Source organism: Rutilus rutilus (assembly GCF_951802725.1).
Source record: "Rutilus rutilus genome assembly, chromosome: 18".
NCBI classification, from domain to species: domain Eukaryota; kingdom Metazoa; phylum Chordata; class Actinopteri; order Cypriniformes; family Leuciscidae; genus Rutilus; species Rutilus rutilus.
This window is the reverse complement of record NC_140231.1, coordinates 27,277,560-27,300,267: the sequence shown is the minus strand read 5'-3', so window position 1 is coordinate 27,300,267 and position 22,708 is coordinate 27,277,560. Positions and strand designations below refer to the sequence as shown.

The window sequence follows — 22,708 nt, the reverse complement described above, 5'->3', positions numbered from 1 at the left end:
TTTGACTAACCTCCGCCCACAGGAATACACAAAAAAAGGGGGCGTGGTCTTGTTGCGCTCCCACGGAGAAGAGGAAGAGTTGCGTTTGTAGAGTGTGTTTGTCGCCATGTCGTCGAGACGCTGTTATTTTCATCCCGAAGTCAAATCACCAATAACACTGAGCGCATGCATCTCCACGTTATGGTAAGAGGCGTGACCTTTCCGGGCAACGTGCGCTAAGCTGCTGTCGAATCACAACACAGGAACCGCTGGCACAATCAGAAGTCGTTACGTATTTCTGAAGGAGGGACTTCATAGAACAAGGAAGTCATCAGCCCGTTTTTAGGACAGTGAAAACAGCGGTATACAGATAAGTAAACTGTGTGAAAAATGAACACGTTATATTGCACACTGAAAACACAATCAAAGCTTCAAAAACACAGAAAAAACGGGACCTTTAGGGCTGGGCGATAAAACGATAACGATAATTATCGCGATATAATTTTTCGCGATAAAACGATATCAAGAGTTCGATAAATGTTCGATAATGTTTATGCGCCAAAAGCGGAACGAAACTCATTTGAACAGCGCGCCACACGGACCATTTATCCACTCGGCTCAAAGTCCAAACCGCAGCGCAGCGCGAGCTCTCTAGAGCAGATGCGTTTACTCTGATCGGTCTCGGTCACGAGACCCAGTGAGAAACGCTTGAATTCAGCGAAGAACACAAATGTCTCAGTGATTTAAACCAGTTTAAAGGCAGATGAAACAGCGCTGACAAACAGGAGAAACACTGTGCGCAACGATACAGTCAGAAGGCTTTTCCGTCTACAAATTCCCATCATTTACTGTAACGTTAGCCTAGTAATATTAACTGCACCATGAAATGTGGGATATACATATTGAATTGTATTATATTATTAATGTAGACAATGTATTGAAGGACTAATGGAATATAATTACAGTATTTAATAATGCATTTAGGCTACTGTTTTTCATACAAATACCATAGAAACCATAAAGTTACATTTTGCCATGATAGTGAGGTGCTGTAGGCTATGCCTGGTTTTATCTGTGGTTATCATGATCTAAATGCATGATACTGGATGACCAATGGTTAAGTTTAATAAAACTCAAACAGTCAGAATATTACATTTTACCAAATAAAAATTAGCACATGCAGAAACTAAGAAATTAATTGTCCAATAAAGATATTTATTTTGTTAAGGAAAAATGATAAATGTTTGAATGTTCTACCTCAGATTTGTGAAATGTTCACGATAGTGAAGTGTTTGTCATGATATGTTCTGACAATAAAGAGTAGTTTAAAACCACAATTAACGCTCTTGTTTCTACAACTTTCACTTAGGAGCAAAAATCTGCCTTTAAACTTGAAATAAATAAAGATTTGACTTTTATCGTGATAATTATCGATATCGACTGATATAAAAAAAATTATCGTGATATTTTTTTTGGCGATATCGCCCAGCCCTAGTTAAAACTGACTAGACTTAAAAACGCATGCAATACGAACAGTGGGGCCTGGTCCATACGGATCAACTACGATCCCTACTTAGGCCTACTTTACATCACGCATCCTGCAATGTGACTATCGTGGATGAGCACATATCAATGTCGATGCAAGAAACGATACATTGTGCAGCCCTAATTTCCTCAACTCCCAATGTACTTTAATGCCAAAACCATTTCTATATTCAATGTTTGCTAGAGCCAATGTCAGTTTTGTGATCCATTTTGTAATGGTAATGCTTGTAATTCGCACAGGGTGGCTCTGATCCCAGATCAGTGAGGGTGAGAGGTTTCTTTTCTTTTTTTCTTCTCCCAATGGTGTGATCAATCAAGCCTCTAAAGCAGAGCTCTGGAGAAAACCAGAGGCCTCCGGAATAAAACTGCCCACTCGTAGCTGCTTCTCAGGGTCAAACACACTAATATTCGCCACGTGTTGAGCCTGGGCCAAAGGGATACACACTGTGCCCGGGGCAACAGCCCGGTTTGACTTGGATATACTGGTAGAACATAAAATATACCAGCTCTCAGTAAGTTTCCATCCTGGAAAACCCCAAAATATGTGAATCATCCAAAAAAAAAAAAAAAAACAGAATCGCCATTTTTATTTTAAAGCTTAGTCTGCATGTTTCGTTTACTGCACTGAAAAGAAAATTAACCAATGCAAGAACACACTGTGTTAACACAAAAGTAAAATGAGTTACTCTAGCAATGACACTCCCGTTCAAAATTATGGGGCCAGTTATACAAGTCTCTTCTGCTTAACAAGGCTGCATATACAGTATTTAAAAACTGTAATTTTGTGAAATATTATTACAATTTAAAATAAATGTTTTCTATTTTAATATATTTAAAAATTAAATGAATTCATGTGATGCAAAGCTGAAATTTCAGCATCATTACTCCAGTCTTCAGAGTCACATGATCCTTCAGAAATCATTCATGCTGATTTGCTGCTCAAAAAACATTTCTTATTATTATTATCAAGTCGAAAACAGTTGTGCTACTTAATATTTTTGTGGAAACCAAGATGCATTTTTTCAGGATTCTTTGATGGATAGAAAATTCAAAAGAACAGCATTTCTTTAAAACAGAAATCTTTAATCTCACTTTTGATCAATTTGCTATATGAAAATCGTATTGACCCTAAACTTTTGAACAGGAGTGTATCATAATATAAAACATTTACCCCCGGTTTCACAGACAAGGCTTAAGCTAGTTTTAACTGATAGCAACTTGCACCGACATATCTTAAAATACGCCATTGTTTTGTCTCAAGATGAACACCAGTAATGTTTTTTTCTATGGCATGTTTATAAAAGCTACTTAAATGTCCTAATTGAACTAAGGACTAATCCTGGCTTAATCTAAGCCCTGTCTGTGAAACCAGGCCTAAGAGCTTTATTTCCGTGCCCAAAAAGCCATTTTATGTCAATCCACATCAGCAGCACTAACTCCGAAACCTAAACATTTACTCAGAATAAGTACAAAGAGTGCAAAAGAGAGTGCAAATGCACATTTTAAAGAAAAACACCTCACACAGATGACTGAATATGGCCGAACTAAAAACCTGAGCTGTGAGCGTCTGGCGTGTAAAAGCGCACTGAGTTGCGGTTCAGCAGAGATGGAATTTCCTCAGTGGAGACAGACAAGAACAAAATAACACGCTGAAAGAGCAGAATTAGCATCAAAGGTGAGAGGGTGCGGCTTGATCCAGGAAGCCATCAAAACTGAGACTTCCGTTCAACACATTTCTCAATCCAGCGAGAAAGATCTCCTTAGAGCACGAGCGGAAAAACGTGTGGACACAATGCTTATGTTATTCTTTTTGTCAAATCAGAGGCCAACCAAGACTGGTCTGCCACTTTATCAAAGTCGCCTACTGAAGCTTCCAGTTCACCCGAATGTTAGGAAACAGAATAAACATTTACACAAACGTAACAAGCAAGCAAACCAGTGCTCGCGCCCTTTCTTACCCACCTGCCAAATGCACCATCCACATGGCTGTTACATCATATAATAAGCACCATAATCCATCTGAAAGGCTCATAGCAAACAGAAATACACAGCAGCTGGATTCAGACAGTCAGAGGTGAACTCATGCACTGGACGAAGGTAAACCTCTTTCACTGTCGGCCTACTTTCACATCCATCAAATTTTAGTTCAAGTACTCAAAACGCAGGGCTAAAACTGATGGACTGAATAGCCAAAGCTCAAATGTGCTTTTGCACGAGCTGGTTTGCTAAAGGCCAGTTCACACCAAGAATGATAACTGTAAAATAATTATAACTATTAGCATCCACACCAACGCATAATGACGTTCTATTTATTATACACAAACTGCAGGTATGTTGTCTGCCACTTTACATGCTCGAGCTCTTTAAAGTTTGGGGGATTCTGATTGGCTGTGAAATGTTTTTTAGCGTTCATAATTTGGAAAATACGTTTTTAAAGTGATTCCAATGACATTGTTACTCGGTGTGGTTATGATATGCTATTTATTATGTGTGTGCACTGTAGTTACGACGTCAACCACTTTTAATGCTCGAGCTCTTTAAAGTTCGGTGGATTCTGACTGGCTGTCAATGTTTTTATCGTTCATCATTTAGTGATTTTAATGATATCGTTCCTCAGTGTTGTTAGCGTTATAGTGTGGACGTCTTTATGTTCACACCAAGAAGTATAACTATAAAGATAACTTGGCGTCGACACCAACAGATGACAACATTCTGATTATTATAAGCGAGTGATGCTGTTTTGTCGTCTGCCGCTTTAAATGTTCAAGCTCTTTGTAGATTCTGATTGGCTGTAAATGTTTTAATCGTTCATCATCTGGAAAATTGTTTCTCTGTCTCATTATCGTTATAGTTGTCGTGTGGAATCTGCTTTTCTTTTAAAATTTAGAACTGTTCTTAAAATGTTATCTTTTTCGTTAAAATCTTTGGTGTGAACGGGTCTTAAAGATGCTTTATGTAATTTTTTGGACTGTAGTAAAGCAGTAAAGTAGTAAAAAATACCATAATATGTTTGCAGTTATTTAGGAAACACGCTAAGTTGACATTCTTGTTTCTATGAAAAACAATTCTACAGCGAGTTATTCCACTTTGAAATATGTTTTGTGTCAAATGTCTGGTTTGGTACGTGTAATTCCGGCCACTGCCAATTTACCCAATAGTATTTCGACACTCTGGGTTGCCAGTTGGCGGAAAACACCGCGTATTGCAGCCATGGAAGCCAACAAACAAACGGGGTGAGAGATCACAGATTCTACCTGATATAAAAAGCCTCAGCATCCATCTTAAACCAGAGGCATATTAAAATTAGGGCTGAACGATTAATCGCAATAAAACCGCACGCGATTTGGCAAAGGCTGCGATCATTTTATGCGCAGCTTGTCAGTGAAGTGCGGTTGATTGGTAGTAAATACTGCCCCATTTGAATGCCAGAGGGCGCTCTCATGCAAACACGATAAATATGCCCGGCCGCAGAAGTACAATAATGCGCATCATTCCAGGAAATCCCTATCGCTGTAGCTGAATAAACAGAAGATTGAAACGCTTTGATTAAACATGACTTATAAATACACGACTGCCTTATTCTGTGTAAGAAGGCACATCATCTCACAGAAGGATGCTCAACTGTCGTTATGAAGTGAGTTTGGAGTAAATGCATGTTATTAAATGTTGTCTGTTGTTGGACAAGAGGTTCATAAATGCTTCTCATGTTTTGGAAAGATGTTTGACGCGTGTTGTTTTTTCAAATGCACGTTATAAGTGACTCAAACTCACAGTGGTTTCAGATGGACAGCGTTTACAGAGCCATACAACAATGACAAGCTGCGCATAAAAAAATAAAAAAATAAATAATAATAATCGCAGCCTTTGCGATTTAAAAATCGCGATAAGCGATCTCGATTTAAGTGCGATTACATGTAAAGTGCGATTAATCATTCAGCCCTAATTAAAATATCAATAAATCAACTCGTCACCTTCCATTGTCAATTGCGCAAGCTTGTTCCTGTTCTCAATCTGGCAACCCACATGAGCTTCATGACTGAGGAGGAGGGGGCGGGGCAAACAACTCTCTCCAATATTTTGAATTTGGACTGCAGTGCCTATTTCAACCACTACCTGTCAATATTACATACCGCACCTTTAAAATCGGCATAAAAACAAACAAAGTTGCCATATTCTTTTTTACCCTATTGTGAAAGACTCCACCATATCAGAGAATGTCTAATAAGGCGAAAAGTTTCACTCTCAGTAAACTTCCGGCTTCTGAACTGGTTGCAGTTCCACTCTGATTCCATATGAGGGCGCTCACAGGACGAGTGCAGAATGAATGGAGGTCTATGGCGCTATACACATCAAAATCCACTTTTCTCAGGATATAATTTTTTGTCTAGTAATTTGAATGTTGTATTCGAAAGGAGATGCAAAGAAATTACACATTGCTGGGTGTTAGATTTTTTAGAGTCACTTATTTGCTTAAAAAAAAGTTTTAAAGTGTCAATGACGTCATACACATCGTACGACCAGAGATACTGCTTTACGGCAATCCTTCAGTCACTCTGGTGCTTTCGCGCTCTGCACTTTCTTTTCTCTCCAGGCATCGACAACACAGCTGACACAAGTAAATACACGTGCTAGACGAGTTTTTGTTTAGTTTATTTCTGGTCCCGCTTCGGATGCCACGATGCCATCAAGCGGTATCTCTGGTCGTAATCAGTCCTTCACTGACCAATCAGCGTTCATTAGCAGAATGCTAGCGTGTTATGGGCAACAACAACTCAACCTGTAAGAAATCGAAAGGACATAAGTACTCATTCATTCAACTTTCGACCTATAACCCATGTTGAACTTGCAAAACCTACACTCAAATCTGAGATTTCTCAACGGCAATCGGGTGAAAGAGACAAATTTAGCCGTCTAGCCCCATAGACTCCCATTAATTTTGCACTCATGGCGATCGTCCCCAGTGGAACTCTGGTGGAACTACAACCAAATTTCGGTACAATAGGACTTAATAGGGAGTGGGCAGGCTCTCCGTAGCCGGGCTCTGACTATATCCAGGTGAAACGGCTTCTCGAAAAAAATAAAAAATTAAGGGGCGGGACTTGGTTTTGACCATCGGGAATTAATTGGATCATAAGATGGTTGTGATTTGCTATTGCTGTGAACCCATGTGAGTGACAGGTTGTCCAGCACTCAAGCCAGTAAACAAGAGAAGAGAAGAGATGAGCAAGAGGTAGAGGAAGTTATTTCAATTAATGAAGTTACGAGGGTATATGAATAAAAAAAAAAAAATTTGCAATGACATCCTTTGTAATAAAGAATGCAATATTCCATTTAAAAAAAACAAGAACTGTGAATTTTGATGTCATGGTGGCTAAGTCTAAACCATGTCCTGTCCAGCACAAATGAACTTTGAGACGTTTGGCTAGACAAGATTACCGAGCCAGGTTCGCACAACCCAGATGTAAGCAGCGCCCGGACTGTACTGCAAAAGAGACATGAAACAAAAGATCCATTGAGCTCAGCGCAGAGGATAAAACAAACCTTGGGACCACCGCACAAAAGAAAACAAGAACTTGTATTGGCCCCTATAACTATGGCTGGATGAATCAGACACCCTCAGTGTCAGGAACATTCCTCTGTGCAAGAACCTTCTCTTTCACTGATAATTCTGTGAACTGCAAACCACACAGGATAATTTCATAAGAACTCCTCATGTTTATACTGGAAAGAGACAGTTCCGCCTGCCATTAGTTCAGGGGTGGCATCATGGGGATATAAACAGACTAAAAATGACAAGTTTCAGCTCTCAAATGACAGCTTTAGAGAGCTGAAGTGCCTGAGGATGAAAGGTTCCTCAAACTCATGATGATGGTCATCAGAATACAAAAAGCAGAGTACAACCTTCTAACTTTTGCAAAATGTACTGTGGAGGTACCATAGTATGGTAATTTTCTGGGATGATAACACTATTGTACTGAATACAGCTTTCCCGCACTTTTTACATTACTTACTACAGGTCATTTATGATCACAGGATTTTATACAAATGAATTTATAGAGATGCAGATTTTTAGGTCAAGTAATAATCCATGGAATTACTTATTGAGAGCAGCACTAAACTAGTCTAGAATTTACTTTACTAGGCATGGACATGACAATATTAAAACTCTCTTTCATTAATGTATGAAAGATTGCCATATTCATGTACAATGGTCGTCTAATTAGTATGAAATGTTGTTCTAGCAAGAAATACCATGGCACTTTACTGTTAATTTGAATCTTCTGTAGTAGTAGGCTATCACATTAAAAAAGAAAAAGAAAAAAAAATCTAACTTTTATACAATTCCCCATTTAACCAGGTCATATTAGGCATCAATGACTATATCCGTGATATTAGACTTGCAGTGTTGTGATTTGGAGGCCAGGCTACAAAAAAAACGAGCCAAAAAATGACATGCCTGCAATAATAATATCAAATAAAGATAAAAAGTCTTTCATTTCAATATTACTGACTGAAACTACATGTTAAAGGCACAAAATTATCCAAAGAGACCCTCAAGTGGACCAATGGTAGACCAATGACCATCAGCAAAACACCTGCGGTTACTTCCAACTCGCTCCACCATCCAACACTGCAACATTAGGCACAGTTTGTAGCCTATTTGAAGAGCTCATATTTTTACATACACAACGCCTTATTGGAACTTGCTGTAGACATGATAATGAAATTCGAATAAAGTTCGAATAAAAGTCGCGTTTTTGCTCGAATACAGACATAAACCTTTCCTAATCCAAAGCCTGGTGCCTCATGGTGTTGTGCAAAGCTACTTGCGGGGTTTATAGACCAATATAAAAGCTAGTAAACTTTGCAAGCAGTAGCATCAAACTCAACAAAGTATTGATGTAAAAACAAAAACTTACCTCGCAAATAAGTGGGCTACAACTTCAAACTTCACTCCAACTACCAGCCAGTGCGCAAACAAGAGTCCAGCATCACATCCACCAGCAAACCTGAAATGGAAAACCAGCCCGAGTCGAACTGGCAACAGGTTTTACTTCATAAGATCTACTTCGAACGTAAGGTCCATGATCTCCGTTTAAAAAAAAAAAAAAGTAACCAGCACTCCTTAGATTGTCCTGAAAGGATAATGCGTAAAATGTTGCAGACTGCGAGTAAACAGAGGATCTTTTACGCGGCTGAAAACAGGTAACGCGTCTTTGGTTCCTCTGGGAAGCCGAGTCACCCTTCCAGCCCGAGAGGTTCAGATCTCTCTCTAGCGTCTGTGAGCCCTCCTGCTCGCGGGAGAGAGGGAGTAACCAGACACCGCACTCCTGCCTCTCATTGGTTGCTTTCCACCGGAGCAGGAGCCGTCACACCAGCAACATGAGGCGTCTCTATAGAAACTCTCCTCGACTGGGAGGAAAATACCACGAAAAGTTGTTAGAGTGAGGCGCAGTCCACGGTGGCCACGCATCCAGATATGTAACGCATCCAAAACAAAACATCTGAAGAAATGAGCAGGTTTTCGTGTAGGGTTTTCTTACCCTTCTTGGGTAGTTCACCCAAAATGAAAATGTTGTCATCATTTACTCGCCCTCAGGGTGAGTAACGTTAAATGATGCCAAATTTTTCATTTTTGGGTGAACTATCCCTTTAAGTATGACGCATTAAATGATCTCATTAAATACCTACATATTTGCATATTAAGGCCCAAAGCTACCTGTTGCAACAAAGACATTTAACTACAACAAATGTGATGCAAATGTGATTTAATTAAAAATAAATGCACAATTCTACCTCTTCTAACTTTTTTCAGAATGTGAGACACAACTTGACACAATGGCACAACTTTAGTTTAGCTTTGTTGTATGGGAGCAACTAACCCCTTTTGTCAAATGTATCCTATATTTAAATATAATATCAGAATATTTAAATAAAGCACTCTTGTGTATGTGTAAAACATGACTTTGTATGAAAAGACAATCATCAGAAAATACTAAATTATCCAAAATCATCATAAGGATGTTACAGGATTATTTAATAATATTACTTTATGTATAATTTCATTTGTTAAAAAAAAACATTTGTTGTTTCTTTCAGTTGCAAAATAGTGTGAAGAATCAAAGTAGGGGAAGTTCACCCAAAAATGAAAATTCTGTCATAATTTACTCAACCTCAAGTTTTTCCAAACCTGTTTTTGAATTAATTCTTCTTCTGAACACAAAAGAAGATATTTGGAAGAATATGGGTATACAAAACAGTTGATGGACCCCATTGACTTCCATATTTTTTTCCATACTGTGGAAGTCAATAGGGTCCATCAACTGTCTAGTTACCGACTTTCTTCAAAATATCATCTTTTGTGTTCAGCAGAATAATGAAATTCATACAGGTTTGGAATAACTTGAGGGTGAGTAAATGATGACATGAATTTACATTTTTGGGTGAACTATCCCTTTTAGAGTTCATGCTGTTACACCTCACAGTGTTTTGTAGTGCCTGAAATTCTGTTCTGGGGTCAGTCATACAACCTAATGCTTGCCGTGCGTTGCCTGAGAGCTACTGAGGAATGAGAGGTTAGTACTCCAACCACAGAATTCCACCTCCGCCCCTCCTCCCGTCCCATCTCATCTCCAATCCTCCTTTCCCTCACCCTGTGCCATTATTGACCCTGGAAGTCTTTCTTTAAACTTGAGCGGAGCTTCCTACTTTACCTGGGGCCGCAGGGATCAGCACACATGTCTGCATGTGAACCCTGCAAGACATTAAAGCTTGTTGCATACATGTTGTTTTGATCAGAAAGATTTATTTTACTTTAACGCTCTCATTAAAACATCTTAAACGGTGTCTTGAAAATTTCTTTTTAAACATGCAAGGGTAACTTGGCTGAGGTAGGAAAGAAAGGGTGTGTGTGCAGTGAGTTAGCACTGTTCATATGACTAACAGGGGGAAAACTGAGTTTCAAGCCACAAATAGCAGGGTTCAGATGAACCAAATGTCACTCCGAGGTACTGTGCTACGTTTGACATTTCTTCCTCCAAAACAGAATCCGGAGAGAGGCAGAATGAGTGCTATTTTAAAACAGACCGCTGGATTTTTGTTTTCGGACCTGGATTGCCCACCTCCAAAAAGTGGAGCAAAAATGGAGGTGGTGGTTAGACTAAACAGGAGGGCCCTGAGGAGCAGGATATGAAGAATTAGATGAGGAATATGGGACAGGAAGTGCATTGAAATGCAATACAGAGTTCAACAGTGTGTTCAAATGTAATTAATCATTAATTTCAGGATCTGCCATGAGAACCAGGATTGTTAAGCAGTGTCATGTGCTTATGGAAGCCACAGGTCAGTGTGATTTCAACTTGTTTAATAATAATTATAGAACAACAATACCCATAATAACCAATCAGATAAGTCACTGTTACCATGCAGCCTCCAATGCACTGTAAAAAAAATAATAATAATAATAATAATAATTGTGGGAAGTTGTAAATAAATACATTGCAGTGTTTTACAAGAACATTCTATTTCAGTCCTCTTACAAAATTACGTTTAATTCAATTGCCGTACTTCGTAATTATTTGTGATATTTGCAAGCAGTTTCTGTGAAAATAGTTTCAAAGCCATTTTTGTTTTTTAGTGTGGAGATGACATAATCAAGTTGGCCTCACTTTCATTATTTTATACTTTTTTATTGGTTTAATATTTGCAAATACAGCCAGGGGATATATTAGGATAAACAAAACAAAGATAATACATACATTCAAAATCAAACGATAGAAATAAAGTTGTATAAAAATATTATAATGTTTACACATTTTACAGCTTTCTTATTTTTCAGACTTAATATTGTTTTTATGTTGAACTTCTGTTTTTAAAATGGAAAACTAAGGTTCATACACTGCCCGGCCCAAAAAAAAAAAGTAGTTTGGATTTAAATAGGCAAATGCTTAAGAGTCTGTGATTGGATCATTATTGCAGTGATTATTATGCCAACAGTTCTTCTAACCCTAGTTGATGGAATGTGTAGCTTTTCATTTCTTAAACATCCATGTAGGAAGACACATCTTGGCCATATTCCAGGATGACAATATCAGGCTCAAATTGTGAAAGGATGGTTGAGAGGGAGCATGAAGAACCATTTCCACACATGGATTGGCACCTCTGAATCCAGACCTTAAATTCAGTGAAAGTTTGTGGGATGTGCTGGAGGAGACTTTACAGAGTGCTGGACTCTTGCATTGTCAATACAAGATCTTGACCAAACATAGATGCACCTCTTGATGGAAATAAATGTTGTGATTTGATTTCCATGTTATGTTATAAATTTAATGTCATACAATGATTAATAAATTAACAGAAAATTGATTGAAATCAATCTAAATGAGGACAACTCCAAAATAAATGAAAGCATGTTTCAGCAGGTAAACCACAAAAATAAATCAATATGACAAATAAATCTGTTTACCAGATTGTAATTGCAAGGGTAATATTTATAAATGAGTTTAAGAGATTTTCTTTGGAAATAAAGATTTATGTTAGAGATATTAGAGATGGTTCCTGAATTTTATTCCACAACAGACCATCAACAGGGGCATTCCAAAATGTTTCTGGAAACAATATATCTTCGAAAGCCTGAACGCATCGATTATGGGGGAAAGAGAGAAACTGAGTCGACCAGCTACAGTATCGACAGGATACAGAGATGAGGACAGGGATTTTTAAGAAGCATCCACAACCAGAAATTGCCAGAAATTTACCTTAAAAATATTGTAGCCGCATTTTATGGGTTACAGATTTAAATTAAATAATAAAAAAAACATTGCAAATTTCATTAACTGATATAATGTTAATTTACCAACCTATTGAAGTACTAATATTTGTTGAGTACCCTTGTAATACACTGACAAGAACCAAAAACTCACACGATGAATCAAATCTCAACACAAGCAGCTCCACTGAAGGCAAGTTGAAAATGAACCCATGTGCAGTTTATTAACATGAACAAAATACACAATGACTAGGCTTGATCTGAACCATGAATTATGAACAGAATTATACTGTCACCAACAGCAGTTACACAAGCAAAGCTAAACATTGGGAACATGAGGGCTATTTATACACATGACTAAACAAGACACACCTGAACACAATGAAACTTCAATAATAAACAAATGCACATGAACCAAAACCCAAAACTAATTGTGACCTGACAAGCTGAAAAGATTGAAATAGTGACATATAAAAGCTGCACAGTGTCATTCACACAAATACTAAACACCATCATGGTAACACATGCCACTCAAAAACATTCATTTAACAACATTAGATGTATAACATAAAACCCTAATGTATATAACTTATAAGAAACATTTTATTTCAAAGAAAATACATAACGTGAAATATCACGCAGGGAATTCTGGGAATGTCAATTTATGTTTTTTCACTGTAAATCATACAGGTTCTTTTCACGTAAAACTGTCAAATGAACAGTATTTTACTGTAAAATAGGATATATCTATCAGTTGAAGTATTTTTTTCGGAATCCTCCAGAAAACCAATAGAAGAAACACTTCAGAAACACAAGGCACTTTTACAAATTAAAAACTTCCCTCATTTCGAGAATGGGACATTCTTTGTCTGTTTGGATTTTATTTGTTTATGATGTCTGAAAATGTTCCGCCGTGACTCAATGGCGAGTGACAGCTTTCTCTATCCAGGGCTTTTGGAGGTTTGTACCTACAGGGCAAAGCAGCACAGAGCGCTCCTGGCTCCCGACCAGGCCATTAAAACCACTGTGGGGATGCCGGAAAGGAAAAGGGGAGGAGGGGAAGACAGACTCGATTGGTGGGTTTGCTAATTGCATGCCCTGGTTTTGCAAATATGCTTCCTCAAGCACTTTTGCTACACCTCTGTGGGCCCTGAGTAAAACAGCATGCCCCAAAGAGATTCGAGTCTTCAACAGAACTGTATAAACACTCACTGTTTCTGAATCTAAAGTTGTACTATTGCAACTAAATGTTGTTCTTTTGCTCCCTATAAGGCCCAGTTGAATGCAGTAGCTAAACAGGCTTTAATCCATCTGATCTCATACATCTGATTCATGTATGTACTTTACATAAGAAGCTGAACTCCAGGTTTAAAGTCCAGATTTATGCAGTGGCTTGCAGATCATACATAAGCCACTAACTCTCTCAGAGTATACAGTACGCTTAGTTTAGTTTAGTTTATTATTTTCAACACTGATAATATAAAAAAGAGAACCAAATTTGCATATTAGAAAGATTTCTGAAGGATCATGTGACACTGAAGACTGAAAATTCAGCTTTGTATCACAGGAATAAATTACATTTTTGGGGAAAACAGTTATTTTAAATTATAATAATATTTCATAATTGTATTGTTTTGTCTAGCAGTCATTATAGTAGTAGACTGTCTGCTTAATATCTGCTAACACATTATTTTAATGGTCCCACAACAGACATTATACTGACTATAACTTTGCAACTGTAATTGGCCCTACTCAACCTGCTCTGAGCAGGATTCAAACCGGAGTCTCCGGCATGGGAGGCGCGCGCTAACAAGGACACTAAAGACCGCTAGCACGCCTCTTGAGATCCAGGGGAGTGAGGTTTACCTGCACAGCTCTTACTGGCCTACGTTACACTCACCACCCTAAACCTCACTCTAATCCGGGTCACGGCACCAAATGTAACCGGTCCTAGTCGACCCGCTCCGAGCGGGATTCGAACCGGGGTCTCCAGTGTGGGAGGCAGGCACACCAACCAGGACGCTAAAAAACACAGCCTTTAGCATCAGTCACTAGCGCACCTCAGGGGAGATCTGTGGTCTGTTACACAACTACATGTCAACGAACCCTAACACCTAACCTAACAGTCTACTACTCAAGTGAGGGTTAGTTGACATGTAGTTGCAAAGTTACTTATAGTTAGTAGGGTTATCTAAAGTGGACCATTGAAATAAAGCTTTTAAACGGTATCCAACTGTTTTTTAGATGTTAAGCAAACACTTAAAGTAAAAGCAATGAGGTAAATTACAAAACAATCTCATGTAGCCTATTAATATGTAAAACAACGATCCAGATTCCAGATGTATATGTAAATAGCTATTTCATAGTACAGGAACTGGCTATTCTATGCAGAGGCAGAGCAAACAATAATTTGTATTTTTCCATGTCTGGACCACTTGCTGGTCATCATCAGCAACTGTGTGCATTACACTGACAATGATTGATGTTGAAGTATGTTTAGTATATTTTGAGGTGCCTTGCATAGTGGTAGCAATATTTTTCCGTTGCAGTGGTAAGAGTCACAGCAGCCCAAATAAATACAACGGACTAACAACATTAGTTATTTAGAGAAAGTTACCCCCAAAAAGATCAACAGAGAAACATAAAAGTCAGAGATTATCTGATCAGCATCACTCAGTGCTTGAAAGTTGGCTTTCAATTGCAAGAGGTCAAGTTTGTCAGGAAGTAATTGAGTTTTAATGGCTTCCTTCCACTAAGTGTTCTGCTGCGTTAGCATTTATAATGCAAGACACGCCCCCTAGTGGAATTTTAGTGTCATTATAAAAAGTCATCTTTTTGTGTCCAAGAGGACTGGACATTTTTAAAGGATTGTTTATAACAAATAATATTCGTTTTCAGTCATTCTTGAATATGAATTCCAGTTTACCAATTTCTTTTTTGTTGTTGTTGTTGTTGTTGTTGTTGTTGAATAAATACTTAGATCTCTGTCTCTTTCACCACCATCAAAATGGAACCATGTTCTGCAACAATCATGAAATATGTATCTGATTCTCCTCGATAACACTGAAAGCCTTTTTATGTGCCACTCTGCAGAGTGTAACAGAGCTCTCTTAGTGTATAAAGCAAATATTGCATCTGGAAGATGGAAATTCAACAAAAGGTGATTAAAGGAGAATAAAACATTTGGGTTTATGTGGATTGATTAGAAATGTGAGGCTAATAACTGCCCCTGCACAGCATTGCCAATGTCTGCAGAGTAAGTCGATAATTTCCATTATGATATTACGTAAAGATTTTCTCGAGTGCTCTTGATTTTCAAAGTGGACCACTTCACTCTGGCATGGTCATTTTGAGGTATTTGTCTTCTTAAAATGCAGACTTGATCAATATTTACAGATACAGAATCTGGAAGAACTTTGAGACAGTTGAGCTGTAATTTTAATTAATATGCAACAACAGCAAAGTCCCAGTTGAGCCCCAGATTCACTAAAGGGCATGGGGGTGTAAAAGTTTGAGAGAGCATAGGACATTGATATGCACATGTTGTCGGAGAAATAGTCCCAAATGAGGACTGAATAACTGAACTGTGGTAAGGATTTTTTATATATTGTATTTTTTTTTTATTCTTTTTTGCATAAATGTACATAATATTTTTTCTGATTAGCCAGATTGGTGTTTATTCTATGTAGGACATTGGGATATGGATACATTAATTATTAGGCCTACAATTGTTATTATTATTACTACTACTATTATTATGATGCATGCAACTAGCCTTTCATGCCTATCGTGCAGTGTTTATAGGCCCTATTATTGGCAATTAGTGATGTGCGATTCGCGAATGAATCGTTTGTTTGAACCGATTCTTTGTAATTCAAAGCGTTTGCGCTAAACCATAAGGGACAAGAAACGTGTTGAAATAATAAATGACGCAACATTTGACATTTTTATTTATTCGAGCATGTTGGAATTGATTTTGGCATAAAATCATAAATTTACAATTTACACTTGATCACTAAATAGGCTACCACCAATCATATGGAAAACCATATATTACAAAATTTAAATTGTTTAACATATATAGGCCTATGTAGTAGACTAAACACTGCTAAACAAAGATGATTGACTGTTTTATAGGTGTTTAAGAATGTTGATTATTATTAGGCTATTAATTAGTTCGTGTTGCCTTTGCCATGTATCCCAATATTAGACCTTTAAGGGATAGTTTACCCAAAAGGAGATATTTTGAACTTTGTTGGTAATCAAACAGTCGACGGTAGCCATTGACTTCCATAGTTGGAAAAAAACAATGGGTGCCATCAACTGTCTGGTTAGCAACATACATTCTTCAAAATATCTCTTTTTGAGTTCAACTGAAGAAATAAACTCATACAGGTTTGGAACAACTTGAGGGTGAGTAAATGATGATTAAAATGTTCATTTTTGGGTTAACTTACTATTTAAGCTAATATCTGGAATCTGGAATATCGTGCGTAAAGGTCAATTTTGATTCGTGAATCGATTCCTTTGAACTGATTCACCGGAAAGAATCGTTCGAACGAATCGAATGTTTCAAATGAATCGAATGCTCTATGATGCTGGTTGCTGTTTTCCTCAGCCCGCCTCCGAACACGCAGGCGGCGGTCATGTGCGCAAAGGCCCACCAATCTACAGATGCCGCTCCTCTCCATCTCCTCACTCCTATGAGACCGCTTTCGGCTTTGACGTCACCGTGTGCTCCCTCCGGTTGCTACGGCAACCCGTCTCCCGCACCCCCTGCCCTTCCCATCCCTACGCTGGTAGGATCCATAATGGTACAGGCAGCATCCTGCAGCACAATGGTGAGCGCGCAGTGATTCAGCATCGCAAACTCAGACTTTAATCCTTCTCTTTTTATTTCAACTACATTTCTTTCTTTACATCTGTTTGGTTCGTCCTCACAGTGGTCTTTAAAACCGTCGCCTACCGGCATGTTTTGAACAGGACTGGACTGTCACCGGACCGGGAACGTCGGACGGGCAGCTGGCACGGAATGGTAGGTCGGTCGGTGGGAGATGTTGATGCGGGAACCTGAAGGGTGGGGTGATGAATATTGATCGCTATGAAGGTTAATGAAGTCGATGTCTTTGTGGCTAAAGGAGAATAAATGATCAGTCAAGATTGGCGGTGCGCACGAGAACGAGCAGACGCGTAAACGGCAGGATTTCTCCGGTGTTTACCAGATCTGAGCGCGTGAGCGCACATCCATCCATGTTTTTCCTGCATCACTCGCAGTCCTGCATCATATGTCCCGTTTGCAGTGACGGCAGGCCTTTGTTAGAATATGGACTGATAGAATGTGAAGTCACAACAATGACATGTATGCAAATGCAGGTTAATATAAAATACCTTTTAATTCTAACATAACGCTCTATTCTTCTTATAGAGGCTAAACTGATTGAATTTGGTCAAATTATTGCCGTTGAAGAATTTAAATTCCATATTTTGAGACTTTTTCTTGCATTTGATATTTTTGTGAACTGTTATCTAAGCATGTGAGTTCACCCTGGAGTCTGAGATGGGGCATATGGTAAAAACACCTGCTGTTTTTTTTTTGTTTTTTTTCATGTAGTGAAATCAATCAGTGAAATTTGTATCAATTTCTGTATCCTATTTTTAAAATTAGATGGTTTCATTTTAAAAATAGGATACACAAATTGATACAAATTTAGATTGCTGTTCTTTGATTTACTTGTTTATTTCAACCCATGCTTGAATATAACCATTATTCAATAACTATTAAAATGTCATGAAACACATTTTTTAGATGTGATATGTTTGATGTTGTTGTTTTTTTCCAATTTATTTTGTTTTTTAAGACTATTTTGGGTTTCCGATTTGAAATAAATATCACAGGATGTGACGTTTTCATGCACTTTCATTTTTTATAAGACTGTGTGGAATGACAGTCTTAAAAGCTATTAAAAATGCAAAAGCGTATTCACTTACCTACAGTATATTTTCGACGCAGAATACAAATGGCTCTGGCGTTTAGTTATGCATTTACTTACATGACCTGAAGGTATTTGTGTAGTGTATTGTGAGCCTAAAAAATGGCATATAATATATTTGTGCATTTTATTGCATTAAATTTTGCATTTGTACGAACCCTTAGAAAAATAGAACTCACTGAATCGAACAAAGAGTTCACTAGATCACACTTATAATCAGATAAAGAGCATGCGTATTTACCATGCTGTCCGAGGAGAGGGCTCCGAGCTCGGTATTTTGGCCCAAACCCAGAGTACTCCCCCCGTATCCCTGCTGGGATAGGAACCAGCCAAGAGTGAGGAGTCGGGGTGGCGGAGGGATGTTGAAAACTGTCGAGGAACATAGGTGAGTCGATTGCGTATATATATATATATAGGCCTCCTCTCGTGCTGATTGGATAAATCATTTGAACGTGTTCCTCCCAAACTTTGTTAATAAAAAATAATTTCTGTCGTCACCCTTCTCCACTCAGGCTTTCCATGTTCTTTGGGGGGGGGGTGCTGAATCCGACCTGTGCTGAAATGTTTCATGACATTTTAAAGGGGCTATCTGTAGAATTCATAAACTCTTGTTATTAGTGACACCGGTGGCCGTTAAGTGAACTGCAGACAGCAACTTATTGGCCAACAAGAGACTGAACGTGATTCAGTGCTGCGATATACTCACGGTGAAGTTCTTTTTCATTGTTTGCTTAGAGATAAAAAGTTAGCAGCGATATACTGTTAACGAACATCCTGACGGCGTCCACGCTACTGAGAGTGACGTTTAGATGAATACGTAAATATGTATAATAACAAAGCATCTGATCATAGCGATGTGGATATGTTTGCACAAGCTCTCACTGACTTTGACGTTACATTACAGAATAGCTCTTTCGGCATTATCCTGAACATTGTATAAGCATTCATTTCATGTGTTATAGAACGGAAGAGCTCTCGGGAATGCGCAAAACCGTCACATCCTTTGAATTTTCCCAGCACAAATATCCCGAGTTGTTCACATAAAAATCAGTCTGTCACAACTAAGTTTCATTACAAGCTGTTCACACATTTTCAATACAAAAAGCGATTCATATTTAAGCATCTGTGCTTTTGTTTTAATGCAATGGCACAATGTGGCTTTTAAACATCAGTACTCTGTTAAAATGGAACAATTACTGCAGGATTTGGCAAGGCGCTGTGCATAACGCTGAGGGACGTCCATGGACCAATCAACCCCCCCAAAAGACCCCATATGGCTAATTAGGCTGTTCTATTGTGTCTGTATATTGTTAAATCACAAACCAGTGGGTGCCCTGGTTAAACTCGGCTCACGGTTTAGTGTCAGAGGTTGTCGTGAGCATCGTGTGCAGGGGCGTAATTTGTGGGGGGGTTGGGGGGGAGATAACCCCCCCAATATTTAAATCTATGCATTACAACCCCCCCAATATTTATACCATGATCACATGAAAAATATGCAGACCCAAACTTCAACCCCCCCAATGTTCAAACCAAATCTACGCCCTTGATCGTGTGCTGACATTTGGAAAGATAAAGAGTGATTTTGGGAATGAATTAGTGAAGGACTTCTGAAGCCGAGAAGCTGGCTGGATATGACTTGGATGGTTCAGCAAACAATCCCTCTCTGCAAACTGATCACGCTCCTAGGGAATTGTCACTTTTTTTTTCAAGGACTCTTTAATAGATTATTGTAAATAGATGCTTGACCCATCCAGCTTTGTAGTCCACTGCAATAGACAGGGTTAAACTTGTTATTTCCATCAATATTTATTGGCTTGCTTGTTTGTTTGTTAGCATATTTAGCTATTGTTTGCATTCATGTTGGATCAGTAACCTTTCTGAATCTTGATTTCTTGTGCCACATCCATTGGAAAGCAAAAGTAGTGTTTTGTATCACTAGTTGCAGTTTATTTAACACTGTGATTATGCTTTGAAATTGGTCATCAGGTTTTGAGGTCTCAAATGAAAAATGACATGTTTCTAGATGTCATGTACAAGCTCTGCGGGATTGCAAAATCATAATTTTAGTCTCTGCTGCTATGCGGTCAAAGAACAGTCCCACTTAATATTTTATGTTTTGGAGCCAGCTTGTTCGGTCTCTGGTTGATTGTGGTTAGGATTAGTCGACCCCGGTTAAGCCATCTCAGTGTTGTAATGTTTCTATCGCAGGCCCACGTTATGCAACTAAAATCGCCGTGTTACCATCCAAAAGCCATTTGTAGATGATGTCACTGCTAACCAGGGAACACAATGGTGTCAATGTTATTGGAATGGTATCAAGCATTACCAATCTGCTGTTATCAACACTTTTTTATCTCAATGTTTGAAACATTCAGTGAATTTTTTGGCTTATGCCATGGCACATTTTCAGGGATGCTTTTTTAAGGTCATTACTTTTGTAAGAGGGATTATCAATATGTCTTTCTTCCTCGTGCCATGTTGGCATTTAGAGCGAGGACTAGTCAATTTATAAATTGCACAATAAAAAATGCTTAAATGGGTAATTCTGGCATCATTTACTCACCCCCATGTTGTTTTCAACCAGTATGACTTGAAAAGATTATTTTTAAATTGGCTAATGACAGTAAATAGGGAGGGACTATGGAAGCTTATTTCTGCCATGTACTTAAAGTATAAAAAAGGTAATTGCAACTTCTTATCTCACAAATCAGGCTTTTTCCCCCTCAAAATTGCTGTTTTATGTCTTGTAATTGTGATTTTACATCCCACAATTCTGACTTTGTTACACTCGTAATTCTGAGTTTACATCTCACATTCCTGTAATTTTCTCTTCACCTGTCATTTTTTTTCCTGGAAATTTAGACACCTGACCTGACCACATGAACATGCAGAATTCTGAGAAAATTCGCAATTCTGAGAAAAAAAAGAAAATAAATCAGAATTGTGAGGTATAAACTCATAATTTTGAGAAGTCGCAACTACTTTCATATTTTTATTCGGTGGCGTAAATAAGCCTCCATAGGTGACCATGGGCTGTCAAGCTCACAGGACAAAAAAAAAAAGAAAGAAAAAAAAAGCATAAGATCATAAAATCAAACCATGCTATATCTTCCTTTGACAAACAGTCTTTATTCTCTGACAATATTGATGGTCACCATGTCAATGATGACAGAATTTAAATTTGTAGGCGAACTATCACTTTAAGGGCTTAAAGGACTAGTTCACCCAAAAATTAAAATGATGTCCATTCCCTCCCTCTTAAGTTGTTCCAAACCAGTATGCATTTCTTTCTTCTGCTGAACACAGAAGAAGACATTTTAAAAAAAATCTGGGAACCAAACATGATGAGGCCCCTAATGATGGGCCCCACTGACTTCCATAGTTCATATTCCTCAAAATATCTTCTTTTGTGTTCAGCAGAAGAAAAAAACTCGTACATGTTTAGAACAAATTGAGGGTGAGTAAATGATGACAGAATTTTCTTTTTTGGGTGTGCTATCCCTTTAAGACTACTTAAGACGACTATAAACTGATATAAAAAATACAGTACATAAAAATACATAAACTAATGCTATTTTAGGACTATTTAGTGTGTTTTCCATACACATTTCCCAGTGATCATTTTATAATCATGCTTAAATTTGGGATATTTTGGTTGTGAACTCTGAATTAATCGTCCGTGAATTCTTTGGACTTATTGTAGGCGTGTGTCCAGACGTATGATGGATGATGTCATCTGTGGGAGTGGAGTAACAGGATGCTCATTATACTTGTAATTATGCGAGAGGAGGGGCGTGGCTTTAGACCGAGCTCCACCTCTAACACCTCTAGACATCTATAGCACTCGCTCTCTTTTATTATATGCTGTAAAAGCAGATCTCATTCAACAATAACCAACCTACACGATCTGTAGCATAGAACAGAATTTCAGGTTTTTAGTCTGTACTCCCACAAGCTTCCAGTGTACCTACCGTGAAGAGATTTAGCACCACATTGGATTTTCTGTACACTGTAAAATAATGTTTATCGTCAGCACAGTGGTATTCAGGGAAATTTCGGCCCCAAGGGGAATGTTTCCTGTGCAAGCCGATGGTTTTAAGATACATACCACAAAGGCTGCTGGGATTGATTCTGAGATTACTGAACACAGCAGCCCACAGCAAGAAAAACTCTACGACTTTATCAATAGCTTTCTCATTTTCATGTTTGACCTCCATGCATTACTTCAAAGGGAAAGTTATGTATTTGGTAAAATAAACTGGTTTTTATATTTATTTCAAAATGACAATATATTACTTAGAAATGAGCTCTTTAAAAATAAAGATAGCAGAAAAACAATCCAAACTATCGGCATCTGCATTGGCAGATGTTGCGGTAATTTTTATGTTCATATTATACACTATGAGCAATGTTAATCTACAATCCT

General features: G+C 38.1%; 2 protein-coding genes across 23 annotated transcripts in view; one reads left to right on the top strand and one right to left on the bottom strand.

The window, feature by feature from the left end:
- Positions 1–8,808, bottom strand: part of ptpn13 (protein tyrosine phosphatase non-receptor type 13) — an 86,401-nt gene extending 77,593 nt beyond the window's left edge. For all 4 annotated transcript variants that reach the window (XM_084387403.1, XM_084387404.1, XM_084387406.1 and 1 more), the window contains exon 1: positions 8,445–8,808. The gene's annotated coding sequence lies outside the window, so the exon portion shown is untranslated. The remainder of the gene's footprint in view (positions 1–8,444) is intronic.
- Positions 8,809–16,908: 8,100 nt separating this feature from the next.
- mapk10 (mitogen-activated protein kinase 10) overlaps positions 16,909–22,708 on the top strand; it is a 64,038-nt gene continuing 58,238 nt past the window's right edge. For 8 of the 19 annotated variants that reach the window (XM_084387396.1, XM_084387394.1, XM_084387395.1 and 5 more), the window contains exons 1-2: positions 17,058–17,133; positions 17,236–17,327. In XM_084387396.1, coding sequence (XP_084243522.1) covers positions 17,325–17,327 — 3 coding nt within the window. In that variant the 5' untranslated portion in view covers positions 17,058–17,133; positions 17,236–17,324. Of the gene's footprint in view, positions 17,134–17,235; positions 17,328–22,708 lie in introns of those variants that run through there. The other 11 variants (XM_084387387.1, XM_084387397.1, XM_084387386.1 and 8 more) reach the window with 6 other exon arrangements.